At 40.2% G+C, this 25913-nt stretch overlaps 1 protein-coding gene across 3 annotated transcripts; it reads left to right on the top strand.

Annotated features, from left to right (window-relative positions):
• The first annotated feature begins 1807 nt into the window (after positions 1–1807).
• Positions 1808–25302, top strand: LOC117221186 (T-box protein 2). Of its 3 annotated transcripts, XM_076526782.1 has the most exons (7): positions 1808–2552; positions 4142–4582; positions 7510–7663; positions 15827–16136; positions 21636–21782; positions 22228–22709; positions 23584–25302. In XM_076526782.1, the coding sequence occupies exons 2-7, from the start codon at positions 4483–4485 to the stop codon at positions 23645–23647; spliced, it is 1257 nt and encodes a 418-aa protein (XP_076382897.1). In that variant the 5' UTR covers positions 1808–2552; positions 4142–4482; the 3' UTR covers positions 23648–25302. The 3 variants fall into 3 exon arrangements, with proteins under 3 accessions (XP_076382897.1, XP_076382899.1, XP_076382898.1); XM_076526784.1 differs by having other exon boundaries at positions 1809–2552; positions 22228–25302; XM_076526783.1 differs by lacking the exon at positions 1808–2552 and having other exon boundaries at positions 3847–4582.
• Positions 25303–25913: the final 611 nt, after the last annotated feature.

Here is a 25913-nt window from a genome sequence, read left to right as displayed (position 1 = left end):
TTTCGAAAACAGCTGTGTCTCTTTACGAAAGTATTTTACAGCTCTCTCTCTCTCTCTCTCTCTCTCTCTCTCTCTCTCTCTCTCTATTCGAAATCTTTCTTTCCGTGCGTGCTACAATATTTTTGACCACCTGCGTTGCTGTTCCTCGCATTTAAATAATAACGCACGAGTCATCGTTCAGATAGAAGTTTTTCAAACGCAATATTGTTTAATATAGAACGCTGTAGTTTTGCAATTTTGAAAAGTTTGTTATATATATATATGTATATATAATATAATAGTAATATAATATAATAATAATATAATATAATAACAATATAATATTATAATAATATAAAATAATATAATATGTATAATATATATAATATATATAAATAATATAATATATTATATGTATATATATTGCATATTGTACATAGAAATAAGGTCGGTTAATAATGCGCTACAAAAACAAAAGAACGCTGCAACAAAACATAGTACTCGGCAATAATAACAGAACAAAAGTGACGAGAACAAAAGAGAAGAAAATGATTAATAACCCTCCTATTCATAAACGCTGACACTATGTAACGGTGTCACAATGGTTTCTCACTGAATTACACGAAAGACGATTAACACGAAAATACAAAAGTAACCATTTATTTGCAGAATTCAACGTGAGAACACCAAATAAGATGATAATATTGTATTGGCAAGAAAGTAATTTCGGTTTGCCCCAATAGCTAGCGTTACGTTTGCATTGTTATTCTTTTGTTAAGGTTATAATTTCGTTGTCTTCAGCTTTGATAATCGACACGCTTACATTACTACAAAAACAAATACCGTGTAGTTTTCTTTACAACCGATACTTTTCTGTCAATCTCAACACGCACTGCAAAAATAAACATTTCCGACACATTCCGCTTTCTTATTTCCCTAAAAATTACGTTAACGCGCTTCGCGCCTGCTTTCGGCGCGCCAGTTGACCTCGAAAAATCCTCGATCAACATAGCCGCGATAGAAATCGCAATTCAAGAAGCTAGATAATAAAGAGGATTAAATCAAATTAAATAAAATTAAATTATAATATTTATAAATTATATATTCATAATATTATATATTATTTACATAATATTTATAATATTTATATATTATTTATAAATTATAATATTATAATTAATATCCATTAAATAAAATAAAAAGAAGCCTCGAATATAAAAAAAAAAAACAAATTTCTCCGTAGTCCGTAGAAATCGAATATTTTATGACGCACGCGGGCCGTAGGTTATGTTTGGAAAGGGTGAAAACAGTCGGCGGACACGACCGATCGATAAAAACAAAGCAAAAGAAAGAAAAAAGAAAAGCGATCGCGATCCGATAAGAGACGCCGGGGTGGCTTTGAGAATTTCAGCCGGCGTTGCCGATGACACGATCCAGGGGTATATTACAGCGCTGTCATAAAGTACAGTAGAATACAGGTAGCCAGGGGTCGTCAGGTAAAGCGCGCGCGCTTTTGTTGTGGGTATCGCTTACAGTTAATCCGCAATCCGGAACCCACCACAATGGTGCGATGACCGGCGTCGTAGTCGGCGCGGAGACGTTTTCTACCCTCGAAAAAGAAGAAGAAGAAGAAGAAGAAGAAGCAGCAGGCAGAAGAAGAAGTCCAGTGCGGCGGCGGCAGGGGAGGGGGAAGGCGCGGCGCGGGAGGAGCCGAAGCGTCGATCCGAACGGTGGCCACGGAGAAAAGGGGAACGCGCAAGGGAGCGAGAAAATCGTAGATTCGTATCTCGCGGCGCTTCGCTCGGTGCCGCTACGCGGCACTGCGCCGCACTGTCGTCGTGCCTCTTTGACCGCCGACGCACCGCGGACGGATTCTTGATTTTATCTTCTCGCCTCGTTCCTCGTCCCCGACCCGAGAACAAACTATTAACTGCCGTCTGCCCGCCGGATTCCGTAATTTATGGTGACGATTCCTCCACTCTTGTACCTAACGCGCTCGTTCCTTAATGCGATCGTGTGCCGCGACATGCGTCAAATACGCCGACGTATAAATCCGAGCGGCCGCAACAGCATACACACACACACACACCGGTAAAGACCGCTGGATAGATCTATGTTGGATCTTGTCACGCGATTTTACTTCTCGCAGCGGTAACGTTTATCGTGGACGTACAGAGATCACGGCGCAGCGATATACCGTCGCGTTTCTAAGCCGATTTTTCTCGCGCCGGGAATCGATCGATCGATCGCTCGTTCGACCGCGACTCGATCGGCTCTTGCGCGGTACGGTTACCGGTAAACCGGGGGGAGGGGCGCGGCGCGCGCAGACCGTTAACCGAATTGAAACGTTTCCGAAAACATTGGGAAAGCTTGCCCGCGAACGCGTCCGCCGCTGATTCGAAGATTGAAGCGTCCAGATTGTCGCGACCATCTTACGAAACGATGTTTCTTCGAGCTCCGAACGAAGAAATTACGGTCGCACCATTCGTTTCCCGTGGAACTGCCGACAAACGGGAAACTGGAAAATTCGTTGCGTAGGGGAAGGAGCTTCGACGGCGTCGTCTAGGTTAGAGGTAAGAGTTCAAGAATGGCAACGCGACGACACGGTTGCATAATTTTTTTCCGTTCGGTATTTCGAGATCCTGTTTGATTAAAATGCACAACTGTCATGGTTTCTAAATATAAATAATAAATGATGCGCTAGATTCTGGGAAAGGTAACGCGAAATTAGATTATTATGTGAATCGTCATTTGTGCTATCGTCGATGAGTAATTTAATATTTCCCTCGGTTATATATATGTATACCGGCCTTTTTATCGGCAATCTAATGAAACAGGATCTGATGTCGTGCAACAGCATATACATACATAGCGAGATACATCGTTTATGTTTGTTTCTCTGGAAAATTTTAGTTTACCGTCTTCTCGATACATTTTGCGATTAATTGACACTTTGATGACATCTGCAATTTATTTATGATTTACTTTGGTCCACTTTAATGCGTTATAGGAACGATGTAAGAAACTCGTTAAAGCGGGTTAATTTAATTTAAAATTAAAATTAAAATTCATCAACGCGAATATTAGTTAACGAGCATTGTTCGGTGGAAATCTTGAGTTTTAATTGCTTCTCGCCGGTTCACTCGAATTACTCGAGCGTGGTGGCGTTGTCTCGTCATTAAATCAGTCTCCCTGATCACGATCAACGATGAAAACAACGAGACTACAATTATTTAGATTTCACGCAATTCGAATATCAATTTTGTTTATAAGATTTGTAAGAATTTATCAAATCTACTCGATCATTCTCCGTCGAGCCGTCTTCGCGGTTTCACAAATCGTAAAATAAATATTCCTAAAAAAGCTAAGAAAATTATAAATATTCCTAGAAAACTAAAAAAAAAAAAAGAAACGTTGCCAGTAATTTTGCAAATAAATGAAAAGCAAATATCATGTAAATGTTGTACGTTGAATCTGACGTTGACAAATCAATGAAGAATTCCGATCGAATCGCAGATTTACTTTTTGTTATCAACCTAACCTTAACTTTGTCGGAATTCAACAACGAAGTTAACGGAAATTGAAATTTTCAAATGCATTTGTCGCTCGCGTTGCTAGCTAGGGTACTTATGATATTATATATATAATAATATTATAATATATATAATAATAATATTATATATATATTAATATAATAATTATTATAATATATATAATAATAATATTATATATATATTAATATAATAATTATTATAATATATATAATAATAATATTATATATATATTAATATAATAATTATTATAATTATAATTATTATATTATAACCTTATATTATATCCTTATATTATAACCTTATCTATATTATATTATATCATAATCTTGCACCGAATATCAACAATGAAATTAATACAGTTAATATCATTCCAGTCAGACACACACACACATAAATACAATTCAGTCACACATATTTGTGTTTAATTCGTTGGCTGGCGAGCTCGGCAAATGACGTTCCCCGAACAACACGATTTCCTCAGCGTTTCCTTAAAAGACGCACTCAAGTCACATAGGATCACGAAAATGACGTTCGTAATGATCTGTTAATTCCTCTCTAGCCCTTTTTTTTTCTCTCTCTCGTTTACTTACGATCGCTATCGGGAGCAGTTCGGAGTGCACTTTCTGCGCCGGGAAGTTCGGATCGCGGCCGGCCAATAGGAGCAACGAGGGCGCGGCGACGCGCTGGTGGGAGGGTGCGGCGGCCAATCGCGACGGTGGACCCACGAGTGCAGCAATGGATCGCTGCAACCGTGTCCGTGCGTTTGTGCAACTGCGAAGCGCATCATCATCAGTCGCTGCCAGGCAGTAACGCGGTGGACGTCGACGCCCGTTTACGAGAGACGAATAATATATTCGCACGCGCGTATGTTTCTCAGTGCGCGGTCCCCCGTCGTGATAAAAGTGACAAAGCGACGTAATCTGTTTCGACGTATGCGCCCGATCGAAGCATGAACTCGATGATGGCGATACCCATGGAATTGCAGCTGCAACTGCACCAACAAATGCTTTATCATCAGCAACAAATCGCTCTTCGGAGACACCGGCCAGGTTCGTTCGATCTTTTTTGCTTTTTATTTTCTTTCTATCTTTTCTTTTCTTTTTTCGCGCGCGCATTCTTCTCGATGCTACGATTCGGGAGCTTTTTTCTATTGTTCGGAGGAGAGTAAAATTAATTGATTAATTAGCGCTCGGCTTCGAAATGAAAATCCGACTATTTGGGGAGAGGAGATATTCGTTATTCGAGCCGTGTGGCCTTGTTTATTGTGGTTGTTGATGATCGGTGACTGTAAAAATATGTAATATATGATATAAATAATATATATAAAATAAACTATAAATATGAATATAAATATAATAAACTACAAATATAAATGTAATAAACTACAAATATAATATTAATAAACGATAAATATATAATAATCGTATCTCCTCTTCCCAAATGTTCAATTTTTGTGCGCAATTCGAGCGCGAATTAGGGAGAAATTACTGTGCTTACATAATATTGTTGTTTCGTTCGAGATTAACAATAATTGTCTATCGTTTTTTGAATTTGTTTCTTTCTTTTTTCTTAACCTAGGCTACTTGATCAATCGAATCGGTAAAAAGAATACTATATTAATATAATTTGCATAAATTAATTTGTCATTCGTTACACGTTAACTGAAAAATTTCATAAATTATATTTCATTCGATTAAACAAAAGTTATGAAGCAAACTTACATATATGGTATCAATTATTTCTTCAACATTCGTACCTTTGCGAATCTTGATAATGAAATTAAGCAGTCATTTTTTTTTAATTACACGTGGAAGATTTCCCCAATCGATCATCAATCGACTCAATTTAAAACGGGGAGGTCTTCCCATTCGGTTGGATGAATGTTAATAAACTATAAATATATATATATATATATATATATATAAATATGAATATAAATATATAATATAAAAATGAGTAAAAATAAATATATAATATATATATATATATATATATATATATATATATATATATATAGATATAATATAAAAATAAGTAAACATAAATATAATATAAATATAAAAGAATATCGCGTTCGGGACATTCGCGCGTCGCATCCGTGCGTGTCCGGCGGCCATATTGTACGTTCCCGTGTGCCCGTCCTCTTGTACAGCCTCCCGAAGCGTACACACGTGCCAAATACAGAATATATATATCACATAATCAAGTTAATTCTATTTATTTACAACGCGGACAGATTATTTGACCAGCGGTCGAACAGTTAATTCGAACAGTTTTCACTGACTCCGCTCAGGGAAAAGAAAAGAAAAAGAAAAAAGGGCTTTCGCGGCGCTTCTGTTTTTCCCACGTCCAAGAACCACCCTTCCTTCACGGAGGGTGCGCGTAATATGCGGCCAAGATCCCGCGTAGGCGACACAGATCTTCGGTATTCTCGTCCGTAGATGAAAGGCGCCGACTTTCGGTCGAGCGGCGACAATCGTTATCTAGGCCCACGGAATAATGGGCCCCGGGGCACACCGGTGTCGTCCTCTTGCCACGAAGAGAAAGAGGGAGACGAGTCGATGCCCGCAATTATCCCAGTCCGGGCCCCATAATGCCCCGACCGCAGAACCGCGACACAAGTGCGGCGGGCCCGAGTCGCTCATGCGTCGGCCAACCGGCGATCCATCCCCTATAGGATCCACTTGCAAAAGGTGTCCTCGCCGGTATTCGAGTTACCTCATCCGCGCAATTTCTTATCCTCCTTCGGCTTATCCGGCCGGGGGCCAGTGTCTAGCCGGATGCCGAAGGACCAGCGATCGCAGAGCGGGCCAGCTCTCGTCTCGCACAAATGGCGACGGGCGACCGACGAGCGATCGTCGTTCGGCTGCTCGATAAATCGAGATTGAAGATCACAAGATTTCTTGGGGAAATTATTCGCGAAATTGTTCGCGACGATCTCGTTCGCGATCCTTCGAATTACTCGAACTCGTGTCACGTGACAAATTCTTTTGAAATCGGCAGGGGGGAGTAAGGTGAAACGGGGTGCGTTTCACCCTACGTTTCTCTGAATATATATATATATGATAATATAATATATATAATAATAATATATATAATAATAATATATATAATAATGATATATATATATATGAATAATTTCTGGGCACGTTGTCACGCGCAGCCGACGCGTTTCAAGATGCTCAACCCTTTCTTCGGGCAACGAAGAAATCGCGTTGTGAAATCGCAGAACCACGCGATCACGTTTCTACTGAATTGTACAGAATTTGTTGTCTATCGAGTCGACGTTTTATTAAATTGTGCATCCGAATATTATCCTAAACGCATTATCCGATTCCTTGCTGCGAATAAGGACTCCCTGTCTTTCTAGTAAATATTTTCAACGCGACTGAATATCAACCGACGTAAAAATCGTTCGAACGATTTCGTAAAGTTCCGGTCTTGGAGATCAACCAGGTTCCGGATGTCCGACCGAACTGGGACGAGCGCGCGAAAATCTCGGGGATGAAACGCGGAATTCATCGAGAGATGCCTGAAACGTTGAAAATGGAGGCAGCAAACGGCGCGAACTTATGGCTCGGCATAATACAGGATGTCCCAAAATTATTGCACGAGCGGGAAACGAGGGGTTCCCGGGGTCATTTGAAGCAACTTTTTCCTCAGCGAAAATGTGATCCGCGGCTTCGTTCGCGAGTTATTAACGAAAAACGCTGACCAATCGGCGAGCGAGCGCGGCCGGCGCTCCGCCCCTACGGCCAATGCCGCGTCGCATCCCCTATTTAAAATAGAATTATCAAGCTTAACCTTAGGCGATGCCGAAGAGCATTAAATTGTACGGTAAAAGAACGCATACATTTAAAACATTGATTTCTTCCCGTCGAATAATTTGCGGCGGCGACAAATTTCGCGAGATTTCACCAAAAAATTGTCCAAGTAATACGAAACCGTTTACATGATTTATTTCGATGAATTGCAGAAGATCTGCCGAATCCAAATACGTGGACAATGCCGCCCACTCCGGGCGGAGGACCTCCGCTGCCTTCCGAGGTGAAGGTTGAACTGCAAAACCGAGAGTTATGGCAGCAATTCCATGCCGAGACAACTGAGATGATAATCACGAAGCTGGGCCGGTGAGTGCATCGATCATCGATTTATCATCTTTCGTTCTACAGAGTGTTCTAAAATTATTGCACGAGCGAGAAACGAGGGATTCCTGAGGTGATTTGAAGCAACTTTTTCCTTTGCGAAAATTTTCTCCGAGGCTTCGTTTACGAGTTATCCACGAAAAACAGTGATCAATGAGTGATCGCGCGCGGCCGACGCCCCGCCCTCGCGACCACTGCCACTACGTCAGACGCCCGGCGCGACGCGTCATTGGCCACCTTGGCGGGGCGCCGGCCGCACTCGCTCGCCGATTGGTCAGCGTTTTTCGTGAATAACTCGTAAACGGTGCCTCAGAGAAAATTTTTGTAAAGGAAAAAGTTACTTGAAATCACCCGAGGAACCCGTCCGGTGTGCAAAATTCCCGCGGTATTCATTGAGATCCACAATTAATTAACCGTTCAACTGAATTTTCTCGTAAACTAGAACATTACGTTACTTTTTCATTTTATCATTTATTTAGTTACTTAAACATATTAAAACCGCGCGATATTTTTGTCGGCATAATCGTATGAAATATTCCGTATGTAATACCCTTTGCACGGCTTTGTCGGGGTGGGGCCGGGCCGGCGGACGGGGGACCCTTAACGAGGAATGCCCCAGAGCGACGACAGGCCGATTAGTTTCGCAGAAGGTGGTCAACGGAAAGTCGTTAAAAGTATGGCCGTGACGACGTGTCCGCCCGTATCGGCGCCACCGATCTCCCCGGTATCATTTTTTGACGAAAGTTGATTTTGCGGGAAAAGTCGTGCGACCGGACGGATGCAGGACGAATCACTATTTCCGGTGCACCGGAAGCGATCCGGCCACTCTTGTCGCTCTTTTCCAGATAGAACGGCGATAGTGCCTGTATCGCGGTTATATCGTAGCTAAGATTACAGAGAATTTTGCGTTGCAACACAACACGTTCGATAACACGATGGGCTGATATGTCGATCGAGATGCGAGAGTCGCGAAACGCGGAATTTCTCGGGGGGTGGCGTTTGGAGTTCTGCTTCCGATTAGAAGTCGCGCGATCTTAATTTTCGAACTATTCGGTAGTTATTGCTTGAAATTCGCGAAAAAACTGCGATTTTCGCGATCTTTCGCAGTGCGCAACTTTCTTAATGGGACTTTTGCCAAACACGATACAAGTTCTTTTAATAATAATCTAATAAGTCTAATTGGTATAAAAAAAATATAAATTTTATATTAATATTAAGGAATAAATATTATATATATTATAATAATATTATATAATTATATATATAATATTATCATTAGGCAAAAAATACACGCTTTTATAGCAATTTTCACGCTGGATTTAAATGCGTAGAAACTGATTTCTAAAAAAAATCTTTTGCCTAATAAAAAGAATTATTATTAAATAGATTATTATACTTCAATAATAATTCTTTTTATTAGGCAAAGGATATTGTATATTGTATAATTATATATAGGTTATTATACTTATCTCTTCACTATAACGCACTAGTACATACACTGCAAAAAGCTGAAATATTTTCACAGTTATATGATACCGAAGGAACAAGGCCACGGATTATCAGGCTGAGATAATCTTTTCGAAGGAAAACTTTTCGAAATTCTGCCAAAAATATTTCAGCGAACCCTTGCGACGCGACTACACGAGATTCGAAACGTGGCGGCGCGAGAACAATCGTCCAGGTAATTCGAGGGCGGTCCACTCCGTTCCGTAACAGTAACAAAGGTGTATGGCCCGTCCCGTAAATTCGTGCCTTCCGGTCCGTAGGCGATTCCTGCGGCTTGCGAACGGCACCACGTGCCAACCACGTGTATACATAGCCCGCCGCGCCGCTTGTTTGCGGCCATGCCGATCTAATCAGTATTCCGTGTCACGATCGACACTTTCGTTCTCCTCGTTCCCCGGAGCCTCTTCCGATGCAGTTTCTCTCTCCTTTCCTATCGGGCCGCTTCCTCCTCGGCTCACTTACCCCCCACGTTCTCGTTCCCAGCGACCTTGCGTCACACCGATGAATGCCCGACGAAAACGTGCGTTCCAGAAGCGCGACACGGACCACCTCGAATCCGCTCGTTCTCTTCTTCACTCTGCTTCCTCTCAGCCCGCCCTCGCACTCCGGGCCTGTCTGTAAGCGGAGCTAATTAATTTCACGTTCCACCGTGATTTCACCGTTACCGATATATGTCCGACTAAACCGATGTACTCGTGAGAAGGAGGTGCATCGAGGGTTGAGAATAGAAATCCTCGTGAAAGGGGCGCCTCCCACCCCTCCGCCCTTGGGAAATTGACGTGTCGAGTTTCTTGTGATGCGAGGCAAAGGATTTCTTCTGTATAATATATGATATGATGTAATATAATATGATATACAATATAGAATTTAGAATTTGGAATCTGGAATCTACAATCTACAATCAATAATTCACAATTTACAATCTAGAATCTTGAATACAGAATATAGAATATACAATATACAATATTCAATCTAGAATCTAGAATCTAGAATCTAGAATCTCGAATTTAGAATCTTGAATCTAGAAATCTAGAAATCTGGAATCTAGAATCTAGAATCTAGGATCTAGGATCTAGGATCTAGGATCTAGGATCTAGGATCTAGGATCTAGGATCTTGAATATAGAATCTTGAATATAAAATCTTGAATATAGAATCTTGAATATAGAATCTTGAATATAGAATCTTAAATATAGAATCTTGAATATAGAATCTTGAATATTGGATATAGAATCTAGAATCTAGGATCTAGGATCTAGGATCCTGAATATTGGATATAAAATCTAGAATCTAGGATCTAGGATCTAGGATCTTGAATATAGAATCTTGAATATTGGATATAGAATCTAGAATCTAGGATCTAGTATCTAGGATCCTGAATATTGGATATAGAATCTAGAATCTAGGATCTAGGATCTAGGATCTTGAATATAGAATCTTCAATATAAAATCTTGAATACAGAATATAGATTCTTGAATATAGAATATATAATATACAATATAGAATACACTATATTCAGTATAGAATTTAGAATCTAGAACTCTGGAAATCTAGAATATATAATATATAATATATAATATATAATATATAATATATAATATATAATATAATTATAATTATACGGAGTTTCAAATGGCGTAAGCGTCACATTGAAATGAATACGTAATGACCTGTTCCACATTTATTATTTTAACGCACTTAAACTAACAAACACACCTCTAATTGAATAAATAAATAAATAAAACCAGAATATATTCCACTAAATGCTCTCTTCTCATTCTCGTAAGGCGGTAACGGGTTACGTGCTGCTTACTAATGAGTTACGTGGCCTAAAAAAAGAAAAAAAAAGCGAAAAATGTATTTATAACTACGAGGAGATTCGTGTAGCGTCACAGATTTTGTTTAGAAGGATCTGGCGCGCGGCCACGTGACTTCCGATCGATGTAATCTGCGAGATGAAAGGAAAACGGGGCGCGTGCTGCGGTTGCAGCAAGGGGTTTACGGTGTGTATCACGGCTATTACAGCATTATCTGGTGATTCGATAATCTCGAGAGGCTTTTTAAAAGGACCAGACACGCTCGTCGAAATCATTGGCGCGCACGGGCCTTCCAGCAGCCGTCGCGACGGCGCGTAATCCTCCACTTACAGGGGCGCCACTTTTAGTGGATTCAACAACAGAGCCGTGGCGTCGATCTTTCTTCTTTATCGTTCACGAGCGCGTCGCCTGAGAAAGTCCTTTTTTCCTTTTTTTTTGCCGGCGCGTCAAATAAATCGGAAGCCGAGCGGTTCGAGTTCGCCGGAAAAACGACCGGTCTTCTAGTTCCGTTATTATTATCATTATTAATGATAATAATATATCACTATTATATGTATTATAATATATATATAAATATATTATATGTATTATAATATATATATAAATATATTATATATATTATAATATGTTATAATAAATATATTATATATATATTATAATAAACATAACAAATATATATTATATATATTATATTATTATTAATGATAATAATAATGATAATAATGTTATTATTATTAATATTATTAAATAATAATAATAATGTTATTATGATTAATATTATTAAATAATGATAATACTGTTATTATTATTAATATTATTAATTTAATTAAATATTAAATATTTAATCAACTCATTATCAATGACAATAATAATGATATTAATGTCACTACTATTATTAATATTTATCGATTTTTATGCGCAATCTGACCGCGAATTAAGTAGAATTCATCGCACTAATCGCGCAATCTTAATCGCCGGAAAAACCGAGAAAACCGTTTGCTATTTCTTAGCCAGCGTTTCACAAGATATCGCCGGTATTCCCAAATTCACGTAAGACCCTTATCTTCGTTATCGAGCCCCTAATTACCGTGGTGTATTTTCCTGGAAACTTTCTTCTTAATTATTCGGAGAAAAGACTTATCCGAATAATAATATAATAATATATGTATAATAATATAAATATATACATATATATATTATAGTAATATAATATATTATAACATAATAATAAAATAATTATTATATTATTATTATTATATTATTTTATAGAAAATCGTACGGCTTTCGACGATGGAAATCTTTCGAAACTATTCTACGTAAAAATCATACTAAACGACGTTCGCGTTCGCATCCGACCAATTAGGAAACGTAAAAACGGTCTGTTATCTGTCCGATTATCGAAACGTAAAATCGATGTTAGACGAAATCGCGGCAAAAACTCTTCCGAGTCTCTTAACGGCGCGCGTATTTGCCGAGGCCGAAAGTCGTTAGCAGTGGAACTTCAAAAGGGTACACTTATATACCCTACGAGTCGACAAGTTAATGCCTGACTCTTCGAGGTGTAGCCACGAAAGACAAGGATCTCGTTGCACGCGCAATTAGCAGCGGAAAGCCCAAGTTACGCCTGTGATTCAAGTCTCGGGCGCGCGCGCGCGCGCTCATTCTGATTCCCGTCTCCAAGAACCGCCTCGTAATTAATCGTAATCTTCCTTGCGATATCGAATGACCACGGTTAAATTCTTACTAATTCGCGCTCGTAAACAAATATGGACGATTTGGAGAGAGAGAGGAGAGAATTCTACTACGGGACAATTATTAACTGGAATTGTTTTATAGTTGCGCTGTTACCCTTAATTTCGAGGGGGAAGCTAATATGCTAAGCATGATGCTGCTGTACGAGCGTAATTTATATTATGTGTAATGTTATATGCATTGTAATGTAATATAATAATATACTATAATATACTATATTATTGTATTATAATATTGTATTATATTATTATGTTATAATATATTATATTACTATACTATAATATATATCTATATATATGTTATTTTATATTATTATACATATATTATTATATTATATTACACTATATATTATATTATTATATTATTATATTATATACATATATATATTTTACACACAACATATAACATATTAATAATTAAATTATTACCCATTAAAATGTACTACAACGTTCACCCCGTTTCCATAGAATTTTTGGAAAATCGAACAAGCAGTTCGCAGGCGCCGGTACTGTTTCATTAAACAAAGCCAAGGAGGAGCGTCGTGGCCGCCTTACGCTCATTGTTTCCGTTCTGTTCGTTTCTTTTCCACAGACATCGGTATGGGAATGAGTAAAAGAGGGACGCGGAACAAAGCGGCATCGGGAAATCCGCAATTAGGTATGCAAACGGTCCCGAACCACCGGAGATTGACTTTCGCAGGTTTACTCACGGGATTATCCGCGATTCTGAAGATGTTTGCACGGGGGAGTGGAAAATCTTAACTGTTCGGATCGGGAAGATAACGGCCGGCGATGCACACTTAGATAGAGAGAGAGAGAGAGAGAGAGAGAGAGAGAGAGAGAGGGGAGAGCGAGCGAGAGAAAGAGAGAGAGAGAGAGAGAGAGAGAGAGCGCGAGAGAAAGTGAAAAAGCGAGTGAGAGAGAGAGAGAGAGAGTGAGTGAAAAAGCTAGTGAGAGAGAGCGAGAGAGTGAAAAAGCGAGTGAGAGAGAGCGAGAGAGTGAAAAAGCGAGTGAGAGAGAGCGAGAGAGTGAAAAAGCGAGTGAGAGAGAGCGAGAGAGTGAAAAAGCGAGTGAGAGAGAGCGAGAGAGTGAAAAAGCGAGTGAGATAGAGAGTGAGTGAAAAAGCTAGTGAGAGAGAGAGAGAGAGAGAGAGAGAGAGAGAGAGAGTGAAAAAGAGAGAGAGAGAGTGAAAAAGAGAGTGAGAGAGTCGCAGGAAGTGAGAGGAGCCTCGGCGTCGCTCCCTCGTCGACGCCCACTAACGTCGCCGGGACGTTAATGACTGGGAATTTTCTGTCCCTTCGTCCTCTCTCGTGTTCGGTTCCCTCGTGCTACCTGCGCGGAATACGCGTTTAAACGCCACGGCCAAAGGGTTCCGAGGATGCGTTTCCGGATGCACTTGCTGCGCGCCGGCTGTAAAACGATTTCGACTCCGACGATTGCCCCCGTAAACGGCGCGCGCCGTCCGTCTCGATCACTAGAGTCGATCTCTTCGGCGACGTTGTATCTATTGGGTTGGCAACTAAGTAATTGCCGATTTGTTCAATGAAATAAAAAATTTTTTTTTACTTGGAACGAAGCTTCGTCTGTAATGTATTTTCCATTTCGTTCGATGACCTTTTACCATCTCTCTGACAACTTGAAAATTCCACGCTCGTAGAAAGTCTGATCCTTTTCGGCCGAGAACTGAGTTAAGTGAGATTTTACAGCGTCATCGTCGTTAAAAGTTTTACCACGAAGAGAGTTGTCCAGGGATCGAAATAAGTGGTGATCCGATGGCGCGAGATCAGGGCTATATGGCGGGTGTAACTTCGATTCCCGACCAATATCCATCAATTTTTGCCGAGTGGACAAAGACGTGTGCGGCCTAGCATTGTCCTGCTGGAAAATGACACCTTTACGATCGACCAATTCTGTTTCGTCCGATCGCGATCGAACTTTCAGAGAATATTCTCGAAAAGTAATACTTTCGCGAACAATGAAAACCCGAGGATCGATGTTTCTTAAGATCTCTGACCGAGCATGATCCTTTAACGCGTCGAGTGCCGCTTCGGTCGCACGTGGGCGACGCTAATTTTCGACTAGTTTTCAAAATTCATTTCTATTACGATATATTCGTAGAACTGAATTTTACTGGGACGCTCGAGACGCAAAAATATTGAAATCCCAGCCGCCGAGATAACTTTTCTCATAGAAGTATAACAGACGAAGTAGTATAATAAATAAATAAATAAAAATAAATAATAATAGTGTAATAAACAAAAGAAATTTCCCTCGTAATTTTACGCCAGATCATTTCTAACGCAGCATGAGGCCGATAGAAATTACAAGTGGGCGGGTTTAAAATTTCCCCGAGATTTCGTGTTCAAATCGGATCGGGTATTTTCTTCGGGTTCGGGTCGGGTCCCGGTCGAGTCCCAGGTCGACTGCCGGTCGACTCTCGGTCGAGCCCCGAGAATTTTCGGGTATCCGAAATTCTACAAGCGGATTGGATAATGATTATAATTAATTCAGCTATTTTTTATAAGCATAAGCATATGTAAAATGTATAGAGAAAAATAGAACGCGAGGCAGATAATACACAAACAGCGGAACCTAATGAATGCCTCCTCGAACTCATTTCAGAATTTTCGGGGACACGAAAGTTTCACATTCACAAACTATATTATAAATATTCCATAACTTTCTTTAATATTTTAGATATTAAATATAAATTCTTTAAATATTCCGCGATGTTCTTTATTGCTATAAACTTACAGTATAATGCAACAGTACTACAAATATAATTTATAATTTATTATTAATTTATTATATTCATTAATTTATTATTTATTTATTATATTTATTAATGTACTATTTATTTATTATATTTATTAATATACTATTTATTTATTATATTTATTATTTTATTAATTTATTATTTATTCATAATTCATCTATTATCAATATAATATTCATAATGAACTAGATCAAAATATAACAACGAGAATAAAAATCGCAGTTTCGATCGCATAATCATGTGATGATCGTAAAGAATTCTTTGATCTCCGATTAAAGCGTGCAGCGTTCCGTTTCAGGCGAATGTTCCCGTCCATGCAGCTGGCGATCAGTGGACTCGAGTGTCGTGCACGATATTGCGTTCTCCTCGAAGTGGAACCGGCGTCCGATCGTCGGCACAAGTATGTCGGCGGCGGCGCTGTCGGCGAGGACGGTTGTGGGAATGCTAGGGGATGGACATCGGCTGGTCCAGCCGAACCCCAGCCACGGATCGATCGAAGGATCTACCTGCATCCGGACAGCCCTGCGCCCGGCTCGCACTGGATGCAGAATCCCCTAAGTTTCAACAAGCTCAAGCTGACCAACAATGCCGTCGATCCTAGGAACAACGTGAGTACACTTCGCCCGCAGTAAGTTCGCTCCCTGACTTTCCTTCAGCCTGTAAACGAAAATAGATAAACAGATTTGAGAAGAGGGGATACGATTATTCGAGCCTCGCGGCTTTTTTTGTATAGTTGTTGATAATCGGCAACTGTAAAAATGAGCCTCTTCTCAAATTGTCCATTTTTGTTTACAAGCTGAAGGATAATCGGGGAGAATTTACCGTGATATACATACAGGCTATGCCAAATTATTCCTGAGGTCATTTGAAGCAACTTTCTCCTTTACAAAATTTTTCTCCGACTCTTCGTTTACGAGTTATTAAAGAAAAACGCTGACCGACGAGAGATCGCGCGCGGCCGACGCCCCGCCCTCGCGGCCACTGCCGCCGCGACGCGGCATCGGCCGCAGGGGCGGAGCGCCGGCCGCGCTCGCTCGCCGATTGGTCAGCGTTTTTCGTTAATAACTCGCGAACGAAGCCGCGGATCGCATTTCCGCTGAGGAAAAAGTTGCTTCAAATGACTCCAGGAACCTCTCGTTTCCCGCTCGTGCAATAATTTTGGGACATCCTGTATTATGTCGAGCCATAAGTTCGCGCCGTTTGCTGCCTCCATTTTCAACGTTTCAGGCATCTCTCGATGAATTTCGCGTTTCATCCCCGAGATTTTCGCGCGCTCGTCCCAGTTCGGTCGGACATCCGGAACCTGGTTGGTAAAAATTGCCAGCAGAAAGATACAATTTTATTTAGTTACCCGCGGCGAAAGTTTATCGAACGACGCTCGAGTTTGTTAAATTCCGATTCGAAAATAGTTATCAGACATTACAAATGAAGGGGTTCGAATCAGATCGTACAGGTGAATTCTCCCCAATGTTCCTTCGGCTTGTAAACGAAGGCGGACAATCTGGGAAGAGGAGACACGATTATTCGAGGCTCGCGGCTCGTTTTCATAATCGTCAGATTGTCAGTTTTCGTTTGCGAACCGAAGGAAAATTCGGGAGAACTTCTTTCCATCGGACGTACGCTTGAAAATATTCGAACCGACGGCCACAGTTTAGGGGAGAGCCGGAGAACGGCGACGCGGACGGTTCGCCGATTATTTTATCGTTGCCCGAGGAAAGGGTTGAGCATCTTGAAACGCTTATCGAAGGACCAGCTCTTCGTTTCGTGGATTTTTAAACTGTCGACTGTGTTTCAGCCAGGTCTTTTTCGACGAAACCGCTCCCCGAGGTAAACGCACGGAAGTCCGGAAATGGAAACTACCCGATTGGCCCAGAAGCGGCGGCAGCGCGGCGTTCCATTTATCTAGATGTTCCATGTTTGGACAGGCCGGGATGTCCTTAAATGCTCCTCCTTTCCCTTTCTCTTCTGCCTGTCTCTGGTTTCGACTTACTCTCTTCCTCCTCGTCGCACGGCGGTTCGCATGCGGGAGGTCGCCACACACGGATCCACCCTCTTGGCCTGCTGCTGCTGCTGCTGCTCTCACTTCCGATATACGGTTCCAGCTTAAAAAGAGAGAGAGAGAGAAAGAGAGAAGAAAAAGAGCGGGCCGCCTGTTAGAGGTTTCCGAACGATATCCTCGTTTGCGTCAATTAGCACGCTGCCAAGCAAATTCTTAGGAAACCTGTTCTTAATATTCTTACTTCGTCGATCCACGCGGTCGGGCTCCCCCTGTTACAGAAACACGAGCCGATATTAACCTGCAAGCAAGGTGCATATCTGCTGTTACAGCTGTTCAGAGGTTGAATTGATCCAGCTTCATGTTCTCGGGCTTTTTAAATCTTAGCGTCGATGCTACTGATCAACCCTTGTCTTTTTATGTTTGATACTCTCCTTGGAAGATTTCGTTTTCTTTCTGGATCTCTCTTAGCGCCACGAAATGGCTAACAGTTTTTCGGCTGTGCAATAGTAAAATGTTTACTGTTCATAGTTATTTGGTAATTAATATGATTCGTAATTTGCATAGTGATTTAGTAATCGTACATGTGTATATATAGGTTAGACAATTTGTTGTTACATCTGTTTGTTAAATTAAAGCTGCTTGTAATAGTTTTTATACATATTTACATTGTGTATGTATGTATAGAATAGTATTTATACATATTTACAATATGTATGTATGTATACAATAGTATTTATACATATTTACAATATGTATATACATACAATAGTATTTATACATATTTACAATATGTATATACATACAATAGTATTTATACATATTTACAATATGTATATACATACGATAGTATTTATACATATTTACAATATGTATATATACATACGATAGTATTTATACATATTTACAATACATATATTATTCTTATCATATTTACATTATATTTATATTGCTTTCTATTATAAAGCAACGTATATTATTCCATCAAATTTCCCCACTTTTTCTTTTACTCATGCTATTATACACTTGCATTTTGTATCTCAGTGACAAAGATCTCAGTACACTGATCTCGCAGCGTCTGCTTCTCCAAACATATTCTCCTTCTCATTCTCTTAATTTCTGCTCAACCCTCCCCGAAATATTTGCCCCTCCTATATTCGTCCCTTCGTTCTTTCGCATTCCCTTAGCACATGCCACGTTTTGCTTCCTTCTCCTCACCACATTGTACTTTACACACGTCCTCTATCTTCTTTATCTTCCAACGTTGTTTACCCTTCACCCCATTCCCACATCTGAATCTGTATTATTTTCGTTTCCCGTTGTTCATGTTATTTTTTAGATATTTCTGTTATCCTCCCGTTTCGTTATCCTTTCTTTGCCCCCCCCCCCGCCCCACCCTTGTCTTGTCCTAAAAGAAAGACGTCGATATCAAACCCCTCCCCTATTATCTTATATCAACCCCCTCACCCACCCCTCAACCATTATCTTCACAGTTACGATGATCAGAAGTTTCCACGACTGTAATAATTTTTTCAGAAGAGAAAAGAAAATTTATGTTTGTCAAGATTTAACAGAGCGTTTAAACATTGAAGACAAGAGATCAGAATATTATTTAGATTAAAAAGAACGAAATAACGTTGACGTTTGATGGGTTATTATTGGAAATCTCGAAGTGCGGCAAGCTGTTAATTATAATCTAATTATAAGCACAGAGAGAGAGAGAGAGAGAGAGCAGCTGTTTGCTTCATAAAATATTATTTATATATTATATAAGTATATACTTATATATTATATTTGTTAAATATTTTATTATAAATATATTATATTATATAATATATATAATTATATATATATATATATTATTTATATAATAATATTATACAATACAATTATTATATAATATTATACATATTATATAATAATAGTAGCTTATATATATATAAAAATATTATATAATATTATATATATTATTTATGTAACATGACATAACCATGACCAAGCGTATCTTACACAATTTCAATAATCGCGAATGAAATAATTCGTCGCACTTGATTCCGACGCGTTCCGCGAACCCGGCGCTACTTTTCTCACAGTAAACCTTTGATCCCAGGACCCAACACTTGACAGCCACCTACCTTCGTCTCTTCGTCGCGAGTCGCCGCTACCTCGGACCCAAGATTCTTCCGCGTTTAATAGGGTCGGTCCGGCGACGCGGGGCGGCCTCGTCCAATTTGGCCGAGGTGAGGAAAACTCACGCGGCTCTTTCCCCCGTACACGGAAGCCCAGGGCCCGGGATTAAAATCTAGAAAAAGGGAAGAAAGGGCCCGACGCCGCGCGTACATGCCTCCTTACTTCTCGGAGGGGCGGGTGAGGGGGAGAGACTTAAGCTACTCAAAACGGTGCGCCGTGGTACATCGGTTTCGGGCGTTGTCCGTGAAGAACGGGGATTAACACGCTCCACGACACCCTGTAATCGATATACCCTCCTCTATTTTTCTCTCGGCGAGCGGGTTTCTGTTTACGCCCCTGACAGAAACGAGCCCCGACACAGCTGGCTTTTCCAAGGCGCCCCTTTTCCAGCTCTTTCATTTCTTCACGAATATCCAGGAGGAAATTACTTCCACGGATATGCGTCGGCCTCTCTCGAGTAGCCGTCGGAACGACGCGCGAACCCTCCAATTATTATTATTGTTATTATTATTTCAACGGAAGAATTGCTTTGCTCGCCGTTTGCACGCCGATCGGGGCGATCGTCCTCGGGGCGCTGCCGACCACCCTAAAATCTCCCCCGAATTCTCGGCCGCGGGTGGCTTCTCATTTCTCGGACGATTCTCAGTTAACCCTTTGCCGCGCACTTTGACCAGTTCGACTCGGGATTTCTGAGTCTCTGGTTGTTGTTTCATCCCTTTGAAATTGGAACAAAATTTTGAGGGTGTTTTCTCGTCGATATTTGAGCATTCGAGGCATAGTATTATATATAATAGTAGTATAATAAATAAATAAATATAAATAAATAATAAATAATAATAGTATAATAAACAAAAGAAATTCTTCGAGGGAGACGATTAACAAAATATCGAGTAACGAGCAAGAAGTGGAATCAATATTTCTGTTCGTTCCGCATTGCACGCGTTTCTACAATCGAATGACAGCCTCGCGGAAGATGTCGATCACAGTTTCGGCGCTTCGATAAATGTCAAAAAGATTTTTCAGACCCTCGATGGTTCTCGCTTTCTTGTATCGCGCGGCGGTTTTCGAACAGGCCCGGGAGCGCGTGATTCCGGGAAGGTCGAAGGGCCAGCCTGGTTTTCGGGAATCGCGTCTGTTGGCCCGCCGTCGTCGGCGTTCTTAGCGAGGAAGGCGCCAACTTATCTCGACGAAGCGCGGCGACCCTTTTATCCGATTCTTCAAACTAATTACGAATTTAATAAAATTCTCTCCCCCGCGCGCCGGCCGCTTCTGAACGGAATATCTCTTTTTCGCCGCGGTAAAAAAGAAAGAAGAAAGAAAAAGCAAAACGACGATGCCCCCGTTCGTTCGTTCGTTTCTCTGGCGGCGAATTCATTCGATACTGCCCGATGGAAAGTTAACGAGCATTTGTCGATGCCGACAGAAATCTCTTCCCGACGACTCGGCCGCGTCGTCTCCCGTTAATTATACAGCCGGTCGTTCGTTAAATTCGAGCATTATTTTTCGAGATTATTTAGTTTTATTATTTTTATTATATTTATTATTTATTATATTTGAGAGAGTATTTATTATATTTTTTATCATTTATATTTATTATATAATATTTATTATATTATTTATCATATTTGAGAGATTATTTATTATATTTAAGAGATTATTGATTATACTTTTTATTATTTATTATATTTTTATAATTCTAGATTATTTTCGTAATAAAATGTACGGTGGTCCACGGAAGCGAAGTAGTACTTGAACAGAAGTAGCCTGATAATTTTGTTCTCTATTTTTGTACCTGAAACAACGATTTATATTTTATATTTTTATTTTATTTTATACATATTTATATATTTTTGTACAAAATACTTATATACCATACGTTTCATATATTTTATTTATTTATTTATTTATTCATTTATTACAGGTGGTTCTGACGTCCATGCACAAATACATTCCACGCATCTGGATCGTTCGCTGCGACGACGCGACGAGAATGAGCGACTTGTACTCCCATCCAGCTTCGTCCTTCAAATTCAGCGAAACCGAATTCATCGCTGTGACCGCTTATCAGGTTAAATTAACTCTCGAAATTTAACCGGCACATTTGCCTGCATCGTTTTCCAACAATTCTGTGGCTGTAAATAAAATCGACGTGTATTATATACATATAGTATAATCTCAAAAAATTTGCTTCACGCATTAACTGCATCGTAAAACTCATAAGACTCATGGTTTCGATATTTGATACTCCGATATTCAATTTTTATATTTCGACATTTTTATTGTATATTTTTTTATGGTACTGCTTGTACCATAAATTATTTTGTATAATTTTATATTGTGGTCAGTGCTAATCACACGTAAAAAATATTGTTAAGACGATTAATAGATCGGTTTTTCTTTCAACCACAGAATCACGTTCGAAATATTATATATATTATATATAATAAATATATATAATATAATATATTATATAAAGTCGAAATTCGAAACATGAATTGTACTGTCTCTTGCAGAACGAGAACATCACCAAGCTAAAGATCAACAACAACCCCTTCGCGAAGGGTTTCCGGGAGACCGGGCAGTCGCGATGCAAGCGAAAGTTCCAGCAAAACGGAGACGGTGGATCGAACCGCATGGAAGACGATGACGGTAACATGTCGTCGGGATCCGAATCGAATAGGACGAATCACGTGGCGGACGTTGTCGCTCACAGACCGAAGACTGCGTCCAGCGAGACCGGAAGCCTCGACGACAGCGGTCTCAGCAGCTGCGGGGATATCAGTCCGCCATTGATCAATCAAAACTCATCGTCCAGAGACGCAGACCGGGACGCGCAACGTCGTCTACATAGACCTTGGATCGACACGGCGCCGCAATTTTCGTCGACCTCCTCCTCCAGGCCGAACAGATACGAAAATCTGTTGAACCTTCCGGCGCACTACTTCCGGCTACTTCACCCTTCGCTTACGATGCAAGAGGACCTGGCCAGGTTACGGTACCAATCGATGCAGCAATTCACGAGACACTATTACCAATAACGATTGGTATATTCCTCTGGATAGATACAGGGTATTCCGAAATTATTGTACGAACGAGAAGCGAGAGATTCCTGAGGTCATTCGAAGCAACTTTCTCCTTTACAAAAACTTTCTCCGAGGCACCGTTTACGAGTTATTAAGGAAAAATCGCTGACCAATCGGAGAGCGAGCGCGGCCGACGCTCCCCCAGCGCGGCCAATGCCGCGTCGCGCCGGCCGTCTGACGCGGCGACGGTGGTCGCTAGGGCGGCGCGTCAGCCGCGCGCGATCTCCCATTGGTCACTGTTTTCCGTTAATAACTCGTAAACGGAGCCGCGGATCGCATTTTCGCTAAGGAAAAATTTGTTTCAAATGATCTCAGAAACCCGTCATCCTTTGCTCGTGCAATAATTTTGAGACACCCTGTATATTAGGACCTGCAGAACGCATATTGTCAAATACTTTAATGCTAACCTGACGTCATTGAGGTAACAAAGTGTGACGCGACAAATGTGGAGTATTTACATGGCCCAACTTCTTTAACAAAACATTTAAGAATAGCTATTTTAATAATTTTTAATTCAAGTAATACATTTGTCGAAAATGTTACAAATCTATTATTATTATCGTCGTTTTGTTTAAAGCAGGTTGTGCGAGTAAAACTCCTATGTGCCAAGGCCAAGGATTGAATTATTTTTTTAATTATGTTTTATATATATATATATATATATAATAATGATATCTGCATCGCGTTCTGCAGTGTCCTATAATATTCGTATACAGCGGTGTTCTCCTTCGCCTTGTTCAATACGAATTACAGTAAATTCTCCTTAATTGAAACATGTTTTTACAGTTACCGATTGTCAACAAATTCCCGGATTGTTCATATTTACGCCCAGTCTGAGGCGTCGATTTAGGGAGTGAATTCACTGTAATCGCAACGTTAACTCTGCAAGTATGAATACAAATATTGTCCATCGGCGCTTCGTTACCGTGGACGGTGAACCAAAGATTTCTTGTATTTAGTGATGATAGAGGACCGATATCTAACTGATCTACAGGGTGTCACAAAAATGTCTCGCAATCCAAAAGTGGGGGACCACGGGTCATTTGAAGCAACTACTTCCTTTACAAAAATTTTCTCCGAGGCACCGTTGACGAGTTATTAACGAAAAAGCAGGGACCAATAACCGCTCATTGGCTCGGTCGCCTCGCGCCAGCCGAGCTCGCCTCTCATTGGTCACTGTTGTTCGTTAATAACTCGTTAACGGTGCCTCGGAGAAAATTTTTGTAAAGGAAAAAGTTGCTTCGAATGACCCGAGGAACCCGCCACTTTCCGATTGCGAGACATTTTTGGGACACCCTTTAGTATGCGGCCCGACCTAGTTCTACGATGTAAAAATGTGAAAGTCCGCCGATGTTCGGATGGGTGAAAAGATAGTTTTGAGAGCGAGAGTAATTTTGTTAGACGAAGCTAACGAGTTAGGCTTGGATATTGGCGTCGTTTCGAATGGGATACGCTTCTGGCAGGTGTACATAAGTTGTTACAGTGTGAAAGGGCTTTTAATGAAACGCGCGGTGGCTGCTCTTGCTCGAAAGTATCTTTTAATACGTCAGCGCGGGTTGGATGTTAGCATGTTTTTGGATCTTCGACGATAAGAAGCGACCAAAGATGTTTCGCGTGTTACTTTTGTAATTAACAGTGACTTCGAAAAGTTACCGAAGACAATAATCTATTTTCTGAACGACGACGCGTGCTGTAATCTAAGTGCCTGGTAATGCGGATGCGCATCGAATTAAAATAAGTACAATTTATAATTAGTGCCTTATCGAGTGGAGAGATTAATTGTTAGACTGCGGATCTTTACTGAGCCGTTTTACAACATTTTTCCTGTGCAATCTGTGCGTCGATTAGAGGAGAATTTGTTGCGATCGTCGTGAAAGAAAATTAAAAATGCTTTTACACCCCTTGCATTTTAACGCGTCAGGGTGCCGAATGTTAACTCGACAAATTCGCAGAATATCAAAGTCATTTTAATCAATGAAACGGAAAGGAGAAAGTGAAAATTTACCATAGGAAATGCTGGCTTAGATATTTTGTATTCTACAAATTGAATTTCATAATAATAATTCTCCTAGTTGAAAATTATTGTCACCCGTACGCGACTCACGTGGCACCGAACATGTTAACAAATCTGGCACATCAGCCATAAACGCGTCTAAGATCCGCAGTCTATTTAATTATTAATAGCGTTTTAAAACGATTATTGGTATTTGCGATACGGTGGTTCCTCGAAGTGCTCGTTCGTCTGCACGATGAATACACACGAAAAAAAAACGGTTTTGCCAGTATTAAACACGGTGCATTATCTTTCCAATAATTGTTAATCGATTATACGTGCCTCCATTGTTTATGCCGTCTTTACATGTATTTTTACAGTTTAGCTTTTAACTTTTTGAGAATGTTTAAATAGTTTTTATCAAAGATAGCGTTACTTAAGATGTATAGTCTAAGGGTACCGACGACTTTTTTACTCGTATTATCATTGTAATAAATGATATTTTACACAAATTTCGCAATTCTACTTCTTGGTACTTCTTGGCCGATGTGTTTGTATAGCTCTTATTAATTCCCAACAAATTGTTCATTCTTCTTGGAAATATATTAATATAATATTTAATAATATAATATTTAATTATATTATAATAATATAATATTTAATAATATTTAATAGATATCGGTAAATTTTTTGTTTTGTTTTTAAATGGGGACAGCAGTCTCTCGTTGAACGTATTGGATCTTTTCGATGCTTTTTGTACTCGAAACTGCCTTGTGTTATCATTGTTTATAACCGAGTGCAACCCGATTCTCCGCTTATCTGACGAACCTTGCGCTGCAAACCGAGCGCGATACGCATTCATAAACACATATGTTAAATCTGGAATGTAGGTCAATTGAAAAAAGAAGAACCTTCAGCTGCAAAGAGTTGTTCCGATCTCGGTGTCACTACTAAATATACAGGGTGTCGCTCGAAGCAACTTTTTCCTTTACAACAATTTTTTCCGAAGCACCGTTAACGAATTATCAACGAAAAACAGTGACCAATGAGAGGCGAGCTCGGCTGGCGCGAGGCGACCGAGCCAATGAGCAGAACTGGGCTTCGTGCGTCGGTTGGCTGGGCT

The sequence above is a fragment of the Megalopta genalis genome, chromosome 16 (assembly GCF_051020955.1).
Source record: "Megalopta genalis isolate 19385.01 chromosome 16, iyMegGena1_principal, whole genome shotgun sequence".
Taxonomy (NCBI): Eukaryota; Metazoa; Arthropoda; class Insecta; order Hymenoptera; family Halictidae; genus Megalopta; species Megalopta genalis.
This window is presented reverse-complemented; position numbering and strand designations above follow the sequence as displayed.